General features: G+C 38.8%; 2 protein-coding genes across 2 annotated transcripts; both read right to left on the reverse strand.

The window, feature by feature from the left end:
* Positions 1-3: 3 nt before the first annotated feature.
* LOC124167929 lies at positions 4-6,034 on the reverse strand. Its single transcript, XM_046545994.1, has 4 exons — positions 5,822-6,034; positions 3,236-3,449; positions 1,447-1,623; positions 4-463 (listed from the first exon to the last, which is right to left on the reverse strand). Exons 1-4 carry the CDS (start codon positions 5,996-5,998, stop codon positions 369-371), a joined length of 663 nt encoding a protein of 220 aa, XP_046401950.1. The 5' UTR covers positions 5,999-6,034; the 3' UTR covers positions 4-368.
* A 1,494-nt stretch (positions 6,035-7,528) lies between these two features.
* On the reverse strand, positions 7,529-11,663 carry LOC124167927. Its single transcript, XM_046545992.1, has 4 exons — positions 11,450-11,663; positions 10,404-10,617; positions 8,558-8,740; positions 7,529-7,833 (listed from the first exon to the last, which is right to left on the reverse strand). Exons 1-4 carry the CDS (start codon positions 11,624-11,626, stop codon positions 7,739-7,741), a joined length of 669 nt encoding a protein of 222 aa, XP_046401948.1. The 5' UTR covers positions 11,627-11,663; the 3' UTR covers positions 7,529-7,738.
* Positions 11,664-14,535: the final 2,872 nt, after the last annotated feature.

Consider the following 14,535-nt stretch of genomic DNA (forward strand, 5'->3'; position numbering starts at 1 on the left):
GAATGAAAACTTATTGAAACTCTTTATTATAACATAATTTCGAACAGAAATGTTTTCATGAATTTGTTTCAACAATATTTTCATGCGTGTATGTTTAGTATGAAACTCTTCATGAAGCTGCATTTACATTTTTATGAATTCCCTTCCTCTGCGATTACTTTCCACTTCACTGAAAATGTCCGAGCTCGGGAATCATCCATATGCTGATTAAAGCTGGAAAAAATATCTCCGTAACCGTTTTTTCGACTGACTTCGCAATCATCTCCGGGGAAGTGATACATGCATGAATCAAGGGATAGATAGTCTTAGAGTCCCCTGCTGTTACAAGATGTCCACCTTCTTTGCATTTTCGATGCGTGTCCATTCGCCTATTCGATGGTGATGTCAGCGCAGTTGCTCCAAGTCTCTTGGGGACCGCAGCCCATACCTTCAGATCCATCATCACACGTTCCCCAAGAGTTGGCTGCAAAAGAGGTAATAACAATCAATGCATTAAATGGCGTAAATTATGGTTAAAGTATGTAGTTACTTGAAGCGTTGACATTGGGAAGGTAGTCAGTCACCAAATGTGAATTTTACAGGGGACGAAAAAAAGAGGTTTGCTACAATTGTGAAGTTTATAGTAGCATAGAAACTTCTCCAGTCGTAGCAACTGATATATTATACCAATTGACTTTCTACCTTGTCCATACGATTGGCATTTACTGCCTTCTCCATGAAAAAAAGAAATTTCGATTTTTTCTGACTTATTACCTATCCCATATCATCGCTTCATTTGACTCATTTAATATTTTCAGAGTGAATATTTTATGGATTCGATACATTAATTACTATTCACGTAATATTCCGGTGAAGGTAGGTTTAAGTGGAGCATTTCGCGAATAATCCCGCCTGTCCCCCCTGTAGTTGAATATTCCTACCCAAGCATGTTCCCTTTTATCCTCTCCTCTTCCTCCCCTCCGAAAGTTAGAAAAACAGGATTATTATTAAAGTATTCTACCGATTAAGATAGGTTTGCATGGAGTGTCTAAGAAGCATTCTGGCAGTCTCCCCCCACATGGTCTTCCCTCTTTTTTATTTCATAATAAGGCCTTCTTCCATTCCATCGAAAAATCCTATTATCTTCCTCTCACTCGCTTACCCTTCGTTATATCCTCTAACACTGTTTTCAACATACCCTCCCCGCTAATTACTCGCTTCATCCTTATTTTCTGTCTCTTCTCTATCTCATCTAGAAGCTACCTCTCCTCACCCACCATGTCCAGGACTTCCTCGTTCCACTTCCTCTCCGCCCACTTAACATTCTCCAATCTCCACCCCAATTTTTCACATCTACAAATGGAACCCTTCGAATCTCTTCTACTCTTCTTTACTCGTCGTCCACGTTTCCTAACCGTAGATCTCCACATACTTGGCCGTAGAGCTAGAAAACTGGATAAGTCTTACCTGTCCTCCAGAACCATTGTAGGACGCAGCTCTTACAGGTGATGCCTGGGGGAAGCTGCACCTTCATCTTGTATTGCCCCGACTTGTGGCTCTTAAGTGTCCATCTCGTGGTTCCATCATCCAGTTTCAATAGGTACTTATCCAAGCAGGATTGAGGAACCGGCATGCCTGGTTGGCCTGCAAAACGAAGAGTTTCTTTTTATCAGAATCGCTACGATAAATCTTTTTGTGGAAAGCCCACATCTTTACACCTCATTATTATCTCACACCCTTTTGACAAAGTTGCGAAGTTTGAATTATTTGAGGCATATGACATTGCTCATAGTCTTGCCACGATATGTAATGGCATTATTTGCGATGGGAGATCACCTCTTCTAAACCTTGTGATCCCTCTCGTTCATTTATACCTGGGCATTGCAACTGGTCGCCATAAATGACTGATTTGAAGCAAAATTGTTAGCACCCAATGTTCGGTCAATGGTATTTTTGTTACGGAACGATTAATGTATCTACCTAATTAGGAAAGTAATTGTGTATCAAAAGAGCTACTGTTGTTATGTGTCGAAAAAAAGCCAACCAAATTAAAGTTTGAGAATACGCATTACATCTATTTTATTCGATTAAATTCTTTTATTAATAATTTCCTCATTTCCCTTAAAAATTTTCTGGATAATGGTGCACTTTAGTCATAGATGAAGGATTAAATTTGTTTTATTAGTGGTAGCCATAATATATTCCTAATTAATAAATCACTCGACCCGCGAAGTCAGAGCTTGTGTAAACTTTGCATTTGAGGGGCCGAAAACTCGCTTTAAGTTCTAGTTTTGGCTCTGTCAACTTTTCGTTTTACGTCTTAAATATCCCTCTCGGCCGGGATTATGCCGTGATTATAATTTTTTCGGTGCGCCTCAAGCTGGTTATGGGATTGTGATTTTAGTTACGGGTCATGTCGATTGCTTTAATCCGCAGTTTAAGTTTCTTATTTATAGCATTTTCTCCTCATCAATCTCAATAAGCACATTTGAAGGTGGCATACCACAGCAATAGAAATGATATCAATCTTAATCATATTTATATCTATACGGTGGCGGGTAGTTGTATACATTTTCTAGCATATTTTTTTGGCAATAGCAAATGTTAAATAGATAATTTCCGACGTATAATTGAACCTAATGGAATTGAGGAATGGAATGCAGTTTCTTATTTTAACTGTCGGCCATATTATGTACCTTCTCGTACTGAGCTCCTGCCTAATATCGGGCAACCCTAATAATAGGCGCGCCTCGATGGAGCCGGGTTAACGTCCCCTATTGCCAGCCTAGAAGTCGAGGGTTCGAATCCCGCCTGGATGGATTTATCACAATCCGGGGCATGGATGTATGTGATTGTCAAGCAAGTTGTATTTAAGAGAGGACTATCTAGTCCTAAATACGCATTGATGAAGACGACATCATGATTATTACTATTAATATCAGATATTGAAAATCCAATTCTGCCGCGAGGTTGCTGTGCATGGGATCGAGACTATTTGTACGGATAATGCCAAATTCTCTCATTTTAAGGTGGTGCTGCATTTTTTATTTATTACCACACCACCGAAAACATCACTATTCGGCTTATTACATCGGAATTTCCCAGAAAACAAACGCACACAAACATCCATGCCCAGGATAAGGATAACTTACCCAGACTCTAACCCGCGACCTTTGGTTTGGCATGCGAGGACTTTACCCCGCCGCCACCGAGGCCGGCAAATTGTTGCATAACCATCCACTTCCATTTGTATTACCATCCACTCCATCCATGGGACAGAGCCTGTACTCGAAGTATCCGAGGTGGCTGGTGGTGATGTTGATCTTGATGGTGATCATCTCTCCTTGCTTGTACGTCTTGGCGATGTAGCCCGTTCCGTACTTGCCACCGTTCTCATTGGGACGCGGCCGCTTCAAGTTGTACGCATCTCCACACTCTCCGCACTTCCCGCCGTTCGTATCCCACTGAGTCTGCAGGGATCGGAAACCAGAAATGAGCAGTTGATATTAACATGTTGCCTACCGGGGAATAGGATCGACGTACCTAGGTAGAGGTGTTGCGATTGAAAATGTGTGCCAAATAGGGCGAGCTGCCCTCGGTTAAAACATTTTTAAAAAGCTAATGTTTAAAATATAATTTAAACGCTTGGATTCAAGGCATCTGGCGCTAACCTAGGATGCGGATGCCTTGAGATTCAAGGCATTTGTCCGGTTATGTTTCTCAGCACCCCATCTATCTCCGCGTCTTCTGCTGCAATTGTGCCCAGCGTGTCACTCAGTCTTTTGCAGTGATCGGATACTTGTCGTTTTTTGTGGCGTAAAGTCGCACGCGGATGCCTTGAATTCAAGGCATAAATACTTGTTTATAATGAAGTAATTTTAAATATTTTTCACTATTTATGATTGTATACGAGTGAGAAAAAAATAAAGTCCGATATTATTGCAAAAAATTAGCTCCGCCTGTCGTTGGGTGTTTATATTTTTTTAGCATTAAGTGTGTTAACTAATCAAACATCACGATACATCCATTCTAAATAATATACCAATACCACCTGAAAACGTACTACCAAATACCAAAAGTATACTTTCAAATTGTGTAAGTTGACTAGCCTAATTGACGAGAATCTTCGTCATCTGTCCGGAACGCTCGGGTTAAAAATTGCGAGAATTTTCATCCTTGAGCAACGTGCTAAGAAAAAGATCTTTAATTCTTGTTCTAATGTATATCCGCCCCGTTTACGGTAGATATTTAGATGAACAATCTTGGAATTCCAATTGGCTTGAAATGAATTAATTGATATAAATCCTTCAGTGCTATACATCAGAATATTTAGTGTTCGATAGTGTGGGCTTACAGAAAGAAATTCTCGAGTTTAAAATGGCGTTGGCGATCATTTCTTGCGGAAAAATTTTCAAGTCCTTCTTCTCTTTACTTAAAATGATGAAATTCACAATATTACTGAAGAAAGAAGAAAATGAAAAAATGAAGAGGAATGAATGTTGTCATATTTGGATTTTCACTCACTTTTGATCACCGGATCCCAATAACATGGCATCTTAATCCATAATTTTAATTCAAACGAAAGCTGTGAGCTACGTCCGTCCTGTAAAGCTATCCTTCAGGAACTGGTACATGTTTTTTTAGTTGCGACTCATATCTGTCGGGCTATACTTAATAACTCCTAGGCTTGAAGCTCTTTCAACCTGTCTCTTACTTACTTCATACTGTCCGTATTTCACTGGGTTTTCATGAATTTTAAAGATGATACAATATTGAAAGTGAGAGAAAAGAAATATATGTTTTGGAGTAAATTTTTGTTAATATTTAGTGATTTTCCGTGGTACTTTGTCAATAAAATGATTTCCGGTACATTACCTGGCTATTTCGTCCATTATTACCGGTGTTGGAATGGAAGACACCATCAAGAAATGGGGATTTTGCAATTGCACGAAAATCGGATATAACGTGGGAAAAGATGCGGTCAATGAAAATAAACTCAAGCTAAAAAGGTATTTTATACATTCTGTGAAAGACACATCGGATGTCTTATTTAGTTGGTTGCCTTCAAAAATGTTTGACTATGTGACACGAATTTGAAATTAAGGACTTCTGACTTGTAATGCAAGCTTCACTTATTTTGTGGAAATAGCGTATTGGGTCAGGCATTTGGCTTAAAAGAGGCACAGATTCAAACAACGGTGGTGCATTTATTTTACCCATGAATAGAGACATGTACCTCATTCATCCATGCAGCCGTTTGTGTTAGGTAATTAATTGTCTAAGTTCTTCGTGACTGCTGTGACACTTCGGCAACCAATGGAGGAAAAGAAATGGGGTTGCTAACTTGGGCCAGAAATCGTAATTCTTTAAAAGAAACCGATGGATTTAAGGAAAATATAAGTTGCAACGAATAAAAAATCTTCCTCATTCAGCCATTCTCACATCAGTTAAAATAAGAAAAAGCCAAAATTTCCCTTTTTGTGAATTGGTGATGTCATGAAAGTTCCGGTTCATTAACTTGTTCACAAAGAAACGTTTATTGCGGAAAGGAATCGTACACAAGAGTATAAACCACGAATAACTACGCTAGACCGATGCGTGAGGAAGAGCTGCTCAGAAGCCGTCGCTTATTCGGCAGAAATGCGTAAATTCATCATCTACTTATCAGTGAAAGGGTTAAGCCATTTTGCGCCGCGAAAAGCTCTATGAGGCGACGCGACGTATTGAAAAATGGAATGCTGAAGATCTCTTCCTTTCCCAAACTATCACAATCGGCTGTAAAATAATAGTTAACGAGCCAATTACTGTCATATCACTGGAGGCAAAATTTGGCGGAACGTACCCCGAATCCTCCACAGTTGAGCTCGTCGTCTTCCCAGTTTATGGGCGTCGGGGCCCCCAGCTTCCACAAGGACGACCTCTGACAGGGTTCGGCCATGTATCCATGGCCCTTAACGCCCACCACGGCGAGGACCAACGCGCAAGCGAAAAGTAACAGTGTTCTTGTAGCCATTGTCATTCCTTCCTTCGGACTGACCGTGAAGTTTTCAGTGATCCACACGGTTATATACCTTACCTATGTAATCTGCCTTATCCATCCCGAGGGCAAGTATTTTCGTTCGATTATCACCTCGATAACCCTATGAAATTGAGTCACGCGTTGAGATAAGGATATTGCGCTGCTGGTGCCACACAGCAGAAAATTTTTATAAAAAATCTTGTCCATTGAGTCTATTATTTTCACTTTTTTGAACCTGAGGTATTCATTAGCTATCTAACTATTGAAATTAAATGCGATGCCGAATTAAGGACAAAAATTACTCTCCTTAAAAATATTTCCGGAGGTCAAACTCGAGACACTTATTTCTTTAGCGAAACCCTGTTCTGGAATAAATTTAGTCAAAACCAGTAAAATTTAAATAGTTTCGTTCCGTGGAGCGAAATGTGGAAACGAAACGGAAAAGAATTAAAGCCGGGGAGCTAAACTCAGGGTAGAAACGAAAGCGGAGTCAAAACTACTTCGGGTCGAAACTGAGCTAAAACTCTGGGACGAAACGAAATACAGATTATGTTTCGCACCGGAGGGACCACGTGTTTCACTTTCGAACGGTTTAGTTTCGACCCATGTACCGTGATCGAAGTATGGTTGAATTAATTAGAGGTTCGACTTACTGCCTGCCATTAGATGAATAGGGCACTTATATTTTTACCGCTAACAGGAGAACGGTGAACAAAAACTGACCATTCGATTTTTAAGCTCGATGTTTTAACATCCCTACACCTATGTCAAACGTAATAGGTCGAAACTATTCCCTCTTATTCCCCTCCACTCAACTTCTGGGATCAAAATTCAACTATGAGCAGCGGAGTTTCGTTTAATTTAGTTTCGTTCCCGGGAATAAAGTTTCTAAATAGTAAAGTCCTGTGTGAAGCTCACTTTTGTAGGAAACTTTGTTGAAACCTGTTCTCCCGTGTATTGCCATCCGTTATGATAATTAAGGGCACAAAATCTGGTACCATGAACCCCATTATAATTACCTAGCAACTTGCGAATCTTCGAGAATGTAATGACGTGATCAGTGGCTCGGAAACTGGAAGGTGCGTGGTTCAGTTTTAAGTCAAGGTAAATATTTACATATGTCAATAAATGTGTTGGCCTACGTTGGTTAAGCCACCAGGTATTTTATCACAGTCATATTCCATACTGCGATTAGCTTAATGTTGGCAATTTTGAGCTCTTCGTGCCCCAAAGTTAGCTTAGGCTAGATGCTACACCAGTCGGTACCAAAATAACAAACGTGAATGCCACTTTGTAGGCTACTGACTTTGAATTGAAGTACAGCTTGTCCATTTAAACCTGGCCTAACTCTGTTGTTCTACCCTATTGTTTGAAGAAATAAAGTTTTTTTTAAGCTGGCGCTGGGAATCTTCACTATTTATGTATGCTCATACGATAAGAGAACTTCATTATTGTTGTAGTTATGTAAACGGTATACGGTAGTGAAAGGAGTTACTCTAACTGTAAGTGCTAAAAGTAACTGTGAACCAGTCTCTTTATTAACATTTTATTTGACACAGCAATGCAATCAGGGAACATTTTTCATATAATGAATTACTTTTGAGCACATATTTTATGAGACTCCTCGGTAGGCTTCCTTCGGGTTCTTTTTTCAAATCGATGTATTGCCCGCACATTTCCTTGAGTTAGTGGTGGGTGGGACCGCCTTCTTCCTTTAACTCTTTGCTTTATTCCATTTGTTTATTCGATGGTGATATCGGCGCAGTTACTCCAAGTCTCTTGCGGACCGCAGCCCATGGCTTCAGATCCATCGTCGCAGGTTCCCCATGAGTTGGCTGCGAGAAGAGGTCATCATGGTCAGTTATTTATGCTTGTGTATTGTGCTAAATAGTCTAATATTTAATAGCTAATATTTTTGGTTAGGTTAGGGTTAAGGTAACCCTTTAGTCAGAAAACACTTGTGGAGGGTAGTCCGAGAAACCATACTTGTCAATTTCATGAACACTTCAAACTATACCCTTTCACTTGTCCCTCATTAAATGATGATAAAAAACAGACTTTTGTACTTTATTTTCTATAAATTGAATTTCAAAATCATTTATCTACATGCTCCCATGTTGAAATTGTCCAAGCATACGAAAAATGATGATTTATGTCAGAATGTATGTATTTTTTTGCTAAAAACTTGTGTAATGTTCTCTATACCCTTGCAAAAGTAAAACCTAGGCTCGTAACCGGACCACTTTTTGAGTTATTAGCAAATGGATGTTGTAGCAAACTGGAATCTGATAACGTTATCTATGTGAAAATGGCACTCCGTTCGACCGATGTAGCTGGTTTAAGTCTCAACTCTTTTAAATATGAGGATTGAATACCTCACTTTCTTCACCCTTATTTTAGTTTAACCTCGTTGGATATCTTCTACGATGGAAATTTAAAAAAATAACATTCTCGAGAGTATTTAAAAAGAATAGCGCAGATTGGAACGTAATTACACTTTTGGTCAACTTTTTTTGTGGAGAAAGTATAAAAATATGGTATCATGTTGGAGTGGCTCACCTGTCCTCCAGAACCATTGCAGTACGCAGTTCTTGCAGGTAATCCCTGGAGGAAGCTGGACCTTCATTTGATATTGTCCGGAAGCACCCTCCGGGCTCTTGAGGGTCCATCTCGTAGTTCCGTCGTCAAGTTTCAATAGATGCTTATCCAAGCAGGATTGGGGCACTGGTGCGCCTGGTTTACCTGCAACACGCGTACAATTTTGTAATTATGTGATTTCTCTGTTTTCTCGATGAATCAAAATGAATGTTTTTCACTAAGGTGACCCACCACTACCGCTCAACCGGTCACAATGTGTCTCTTTTGTATCGTAATACTTTAATTTTAAACCTGAGGCATAATCGCAGTTTCCTCCATGGTTTTCGGGTTAGCTGCGTCGAAGTTGTTCTCAAGATGGCGTTAATTGGCCTATGCTGGTCACATCTTCCGATCAAATCTAAGTGCCGACAGGTGTAAATGGCCCTCTACATATAATATCCTCAGGGTGGCCTACCAGTGGCGCGACCAATCAGTGGCAAAATAGTCTCTGGCTTATGTTCCTGCTTTTTTCTTTCATTTCCGTACCTACGTAAGTGCGTGAAAGTATGGCTATAAACGACTCCGCTTTTGCATGTACTAAATCCATCTATTCTTCACACACGGTACCCGGTAACTGTTCCACCTGCGGTAACAACAGAACTCAGTTGATAAAAAAAAACTTTTTCTTTATGGAGGCGGTAAGCTATGGTAGGTTTGGTATGGCTAAGGTTAGTCATGGTAGTGCATTGAAGGTTTAAAAAAACGTTTCCATGACTGGCTTAAACGTGAAGAAAATTTAGCATTGCTTGTTGGTCAGTGTAGATTTTTGGAGAAGATTGAGAATTTGAATATCAAACCCACATTCATTTCATATTCGAAAATGTATTATTTTCCAAAATATACATTCCTATATGTATTTTGATTCTTTTTACTTGCTCAATTCATTCCTCGTTGTGGATGAGACAGTCCAAATTCTCATTTATTGTATTTTCCCTCATCAATCTCAAAAAGCATGTTTGGAGAAGGCCTACCACAAATATATAAATGATTTAAATCTTATCATACCTATTTCATTATGGTGGCGGTTTGTTATATACCTACATAGCGTATTTTTTGACAATAACAATGTTAAATAGATAATTTACGATGCATATCTGAACTTCATTGAATTGAATGGAAAACAGTAAAATGATCGCCATAATATGTAGCTTCTTGTGCTGTGCTCAATGCCAATTTCAGCTATGGGAAATCCAAATATGCCTCAAGATTGTTGTAGGATCTAGACTATGTTTACGGGTCAAATTTTTCCATCTCAAGGTGGTGACTTTTGTAACCATTACTCCGTCTATAGGGCAGAATAAACTACTTTTGTTGAGAGTTGGAAAAAATCGTACCAAAGTAATAGTTGGGGTTACGGATAGCATTGATTTTATTATATTAAAATTTCTTACTTTCCATTTTCTTAGGTCTCATAAAAAATTTCTGTATTTTTACCCGCGCTTATCATGGGAAAATACATAAATATTTTTATAAATGGTAGCTATGAATTAATCAAAATTAATGAGACAATCGGCGAGAGGAATCAGGGTTTGAGGGAACTTTGCATTTAAGGGGCCGAGAATTCGCCAGAAGAATATTTCGTTTTTAGCTCTGTCAACCATAATCGAGCGAGTTTTCGTTTTACTTCGAAAATATCGCCCTCAGGCTGGAATATTGCAGTGATTATGAATATTAATTCGCCTCAAGCCGGTTTAGGATTGTGATTTTGGTTACGGGTAATGTCAATTGCTTAAATTCATCTGGAAACCATTAACAAATGCAGCGTTACCATCCACTCCGTCCATGGGGCAGAGCCTGTACTCGAAGTATCCCATATGGCTGGTGGTGATGTTGATCTTGATGGTGATCATCTCTCCTTGCTTGTACGTCTTGGCGATGTAGCCCGTTCCGTACTTGCCACCGTTCTCATTGGGACGCGGCCGCTTCAAGTTGTACGCATCTCCACACTCTCCGCACTTCCCGCCGTTCGTATCCCACTGAGTCTGCACGAATCGGAAACCAGAAATGAATAGTTGATATTGATGAGCGAATGGAAAATAGTGGGTTAATGCGGTGACCATTAACCCGTGATAATTGATTGAAAATAATAGAAGGAAATTTTCCCGACGAACGGTGACCGAGATAACCACTTGAAAATTTCTGGTCCAAATTATAGTGATTCGTAGTTTTTAGTCACCCCACCCAATTATAATATCATTTTACATTCATTCATTTATGGTCGAATCGGTTCTAATTTTCCATGCACAATGAGAGTGATGGCTTATCTTTCTAAGTAAACGAACTTCACCAATTTTATAATATTATTGCGGTAGTTTCGGCCAATCCAGTCACATGATTTAATCCAACTGAAGTTAATCGGGCATCGTTGGAGTGTCACCGATAAGAATTCAGCTGGATATAGGCTCTGACACAATATGGTAGCGGCTATCTCTCACCCAGAATGCACCATTCATTTCTACAGGACTTGGGCCCTGTTGAACATTCATCACAAATGAAGGTCGAGCGAGAATAGTTTCGTCCATATCTACGAGTACTCCTGAGCATACTAATTGGTGATATTGAGTCCGAATGACTATGTAACAAAACTATCCAACAGAAGAACCCTTTCTGTTGCGGTGTCATGTTTCTCGGAATGAATGAATTTTCGACCCTCTCTATTCTGAAATCTACTTCACTGATTTTGTGTTTACCATCCAATATATTGGAGTACTTGGAGCGCTAAGAGTGGAAGTAGCCTATAATTTTTCAAGTGCTGACTAAGTAAGAATGTATTGTGTGCAAAATTTTATGGATCACTAAATCGGCGTAACATACCCCGTATCCTCCGCAGTTGAGCTCGTCATCCTCCCAATTGATGGGCGTCGGAGCCCCCAGCCTCCACAGGGATGACCTCTGGCAGGGATCGGCCATGTATCCATGACCCTTGACGCCCACCACGGCCAGGACCAGCACGCAAGCAAACAGGAACAGTGTTCTTGAAGCCATTGTCATTCCTTCTTTCGGTCTGACAGCAAGATTTTTAGTGATTTCAGCGGATATATAACGCATCTGTAATCTACTATTTCTGCTCGGTTGACCATCAACCTCGCCCCGTTTATCGCCCAGATAATCCACATCTTGTGTTTGAAATTCGATGGGATTAGAAACAATCTTGATGTTGCCCCATGGTTTTTAATCGACTATTGTTTTTCAATGAAGTGATTGTTTTGTATAAACTTATTTAACCCGTTATCTCTTATGCTAAATGTTTTTACGCGATCGCTCTTGATAAAGATAATATCCTTTTACCTTGCCCTTCCCGTTGTGATTTATTTAAATGCTTACAACTATTTCCTCGTTATGCAGCCCTATAGCGATGCGAGATACCGCAGACTTCAATTCATTCTCCCGACGTGGATTAAATAATGAATTACTATCGATCTAGGATTTTTGAAGGAGTAGAGACTGTAAGTCCATTTCTAACGTTAATACCAACCATGTTTTGATGGAACACTTCAATCCGCATCTAATTATCATTGGGCAACGCTAAAAGCAAAACTATAACAATCCTTCAAATATCATCATACATACATTCATTCATTAGTGGTCGAATATGGTACTAATTTTTATGCACCATTAAATTGATGGCTTATCTATATTCTATAAAGTCCCCTAACGACCACTCATTCATTCATTCATTCACTCACTCATACAAATGTTTGGGGTGAACGAGACGACATACGGCAAAAAGTCTAATGAAGACCCCCTCTAAAATTGTCTGAAACCCCAGGAAAAATTATGAAAACACTAAATTTACAATTATTTATCTGTCTATTCATATAAAATTGAGTATGGGGATTAGTTCAAAAAATGGCCACCAAATTCCAATGGCGGCGCGGCAGTCATACAAACGAACAATCATAGCAACATATTTGTTTATGCAAACAAGAGGACTAAATTGGGAAAGAAGATAAAGGAATTAAAACGAAAAACTGATAAATATATGGAAGGAAATAAGGAAAATAATATTTGAAGTGTCTATTTCTTTGCGTCTTCTTTCCGCAAGAACCAACATCTGTTTAAATCAAAGCGCATTCAAATGAAAAGCGGAGAAATATAAGGTAGGAAATTAGTTGTTGTTTTTGGTATGTTACATCGAAAGTGTGGTGGTTATTAATATCAAAGTTAACAAGTGCACTAAATGCCATTTTAGAAATATGATTCGTGCTGTTGACTATAGTTCGTATCTTGTTGGAGATACACGATTGTAGTAGAAAGACTTTTAAACAAGTCTTACATAGTATAGGTAGGTAAAAATGATTATATTTTCATTTTTTGTGATGGTGATAACTTTTTATTTTTGTTTACGTTCTTCTTTCCGATAATGTCCTTTTTAATGTACAATGTTATCCGTGAGCTGCAGGAGTGAATAGGCAGTGAATAATACAATATGGAAGATTAGAGCAAATGAAGGTATTTCTTATTCAATTATTTGTCTTGCGAAAATTACGTTTCCTTGAGTGACTAAGTTATTCAACTGTGAAAATTATAGAAATCTTGACATTCACAATGTCTTGTACACCAAAGGCTGCGATCCGTTACTCACCAGATTTATTGCGCATTGCGTTGGATATTAAAGCTGAGATATTTGTGTATCCCGATCCATTAAAACTTTAAATAGAGGTATTTCTGAAGTGAAATCATTCGCGATCAGGAAAATTATATTTCGATAAAATTCGTCATACTAGCCCTAATTCATGCTAAGGCGCATTTGTTCTAGACATTGATTTTCAGTCCCTACGTAATTCGCTTTCGAAGGGGAACAGCTGTTACATCTTATTCGTATATCAAGAATTTGGTTGAGTTTTGTGGAAAATAATTAATAAACGTGTTTTTCATTGTAATGCGTAACATCGTTATGTTATAATATTACGTTTGCATTGGGTGTTACAGTGGAACGTGGTCTCCACGTTTTTTGTATTTGAATTTAATAAGTTAGAGAAACTCGTAGAAATTAATTTTACTTTTTTAGCCCCTCAGAAAAACGTTTCTCTTTATAAATATTTGCATTCATATTGCAGCCTACGTAACATGCACTCGTTTTACGTGAAAGTGGAAATATTGCTTATACCTAAGCTTGCCAGCTTAAAAGTAAACGATCCTTAAGTAACAAGTAGCAAACAAATAGTATAAGACCTCCCACAGTGAGCATAACAGGCCGCAGGCCTTTTTCGGGGGGGCTAGGGGGGGCAGAGCCCCCCCCCCAGCGAGCAAAGCGAGTCCTTAAGTATATGAACAGTACCTATTATTTTTATTATTGCATTATTTTGGCCCAAATTACCACTTGAAATTTTCTGGTCGTAGACGTTTATAGACATAGTCGTATGACAGGGGTGAGTATTTTTCCCACCCAATTTAATATCATATTACATTCATTTATTTATGGTCGAATGTCGTCATAATTTTGTTTGCACCATTAGATTGATGGCTTGTCCTACTAAGTATATGGACCTTACCTAGTTTTTTTTTATTATTGCGGTAATATTGGCCTATCCAGTCACATGATTTAATGCGATCAGAGTTAATCGGGCATCATGGGAGTGTCATAAAAATTGAAGAAGGTACTCCTGTCTGAGGAATGGGAGATTCTGATGTCTGAAGAGAGAGCGAACGGTTGTCGTGATACTTTTTCCCAAAAATGAAATTAAAGTTTTCAACGTTCAAATTCTGCAATGTGATGAGATGTTTACTCTTTTGAATTTTTGTTAGGAACTGCTCTTCGTGGAGTTAAAATTATTCTTTGCATTTTACATGTATCAGTGGTTAAACTGTTGTGTCAACTTATAGGTATCTATACAAAAATCTCAAGATCATGTCATCTTAAAGACTCGTTCTTCCTTTCTCTGAAGGTCGTTTTACTC

Source organism: Ischnura elegans, chromosome 11 (genome assembly GCF_921293095.1).
Source record: "Ischnura elegans chromosome 11, ioIscEleg1.1, whole genome shotgun sequence".
In the NCBI taxonomy this organism is placed as follows: Eukaryota; Metazoa; Arthropoda; class Insecta; order Odonata; family Coenagrionidae; genus Ischnura; species Ischnura elegans.

Coding starts and splice junctions, on each gene's coding strand:
- LOC124167929 (XM_046545994.1), bottom strand. CDS start 5,998: ATGACAATGGCTACAAGAACACTGTTACTTTTCGCTTGCGCGTTGGTC. Junction 3,450..5,821: donor TCAACTGTGGAGGATTCGGG/GTACGTTCCGCC, acceptor CGATCCCTGCAG/ACTCAGTGGGATACGAACGG. Junction 1,624..3,235: donor TCCCATGGATGGAGTGGATG/GTAATACAAATG, acceptor TTCGTTTTGCAG/GCCAACCAGGCATGCCGGTT.
- LOC124167927 (XM_046545992.1), bottom strand. CDS start 11,626: ATGACAATGGCTTCAAGAACACTGTTCCTGTTTGCTTGCGTGCTGGTC. Junction 8,741..10,403: donor CCCCATGGACGGAGTGGATG/GTAACGCTGCAT, acceptor CGCGTGTTGCAG/GTAAACCAGGCGCACCAGTG. Junction 7,834..8,557: donor GCAATGGTTCTGGAGGACAG/GTGAGCCACTCC, acceptor CTCTTCTCGCAG/CCAACTCATGGGGAACCTGC.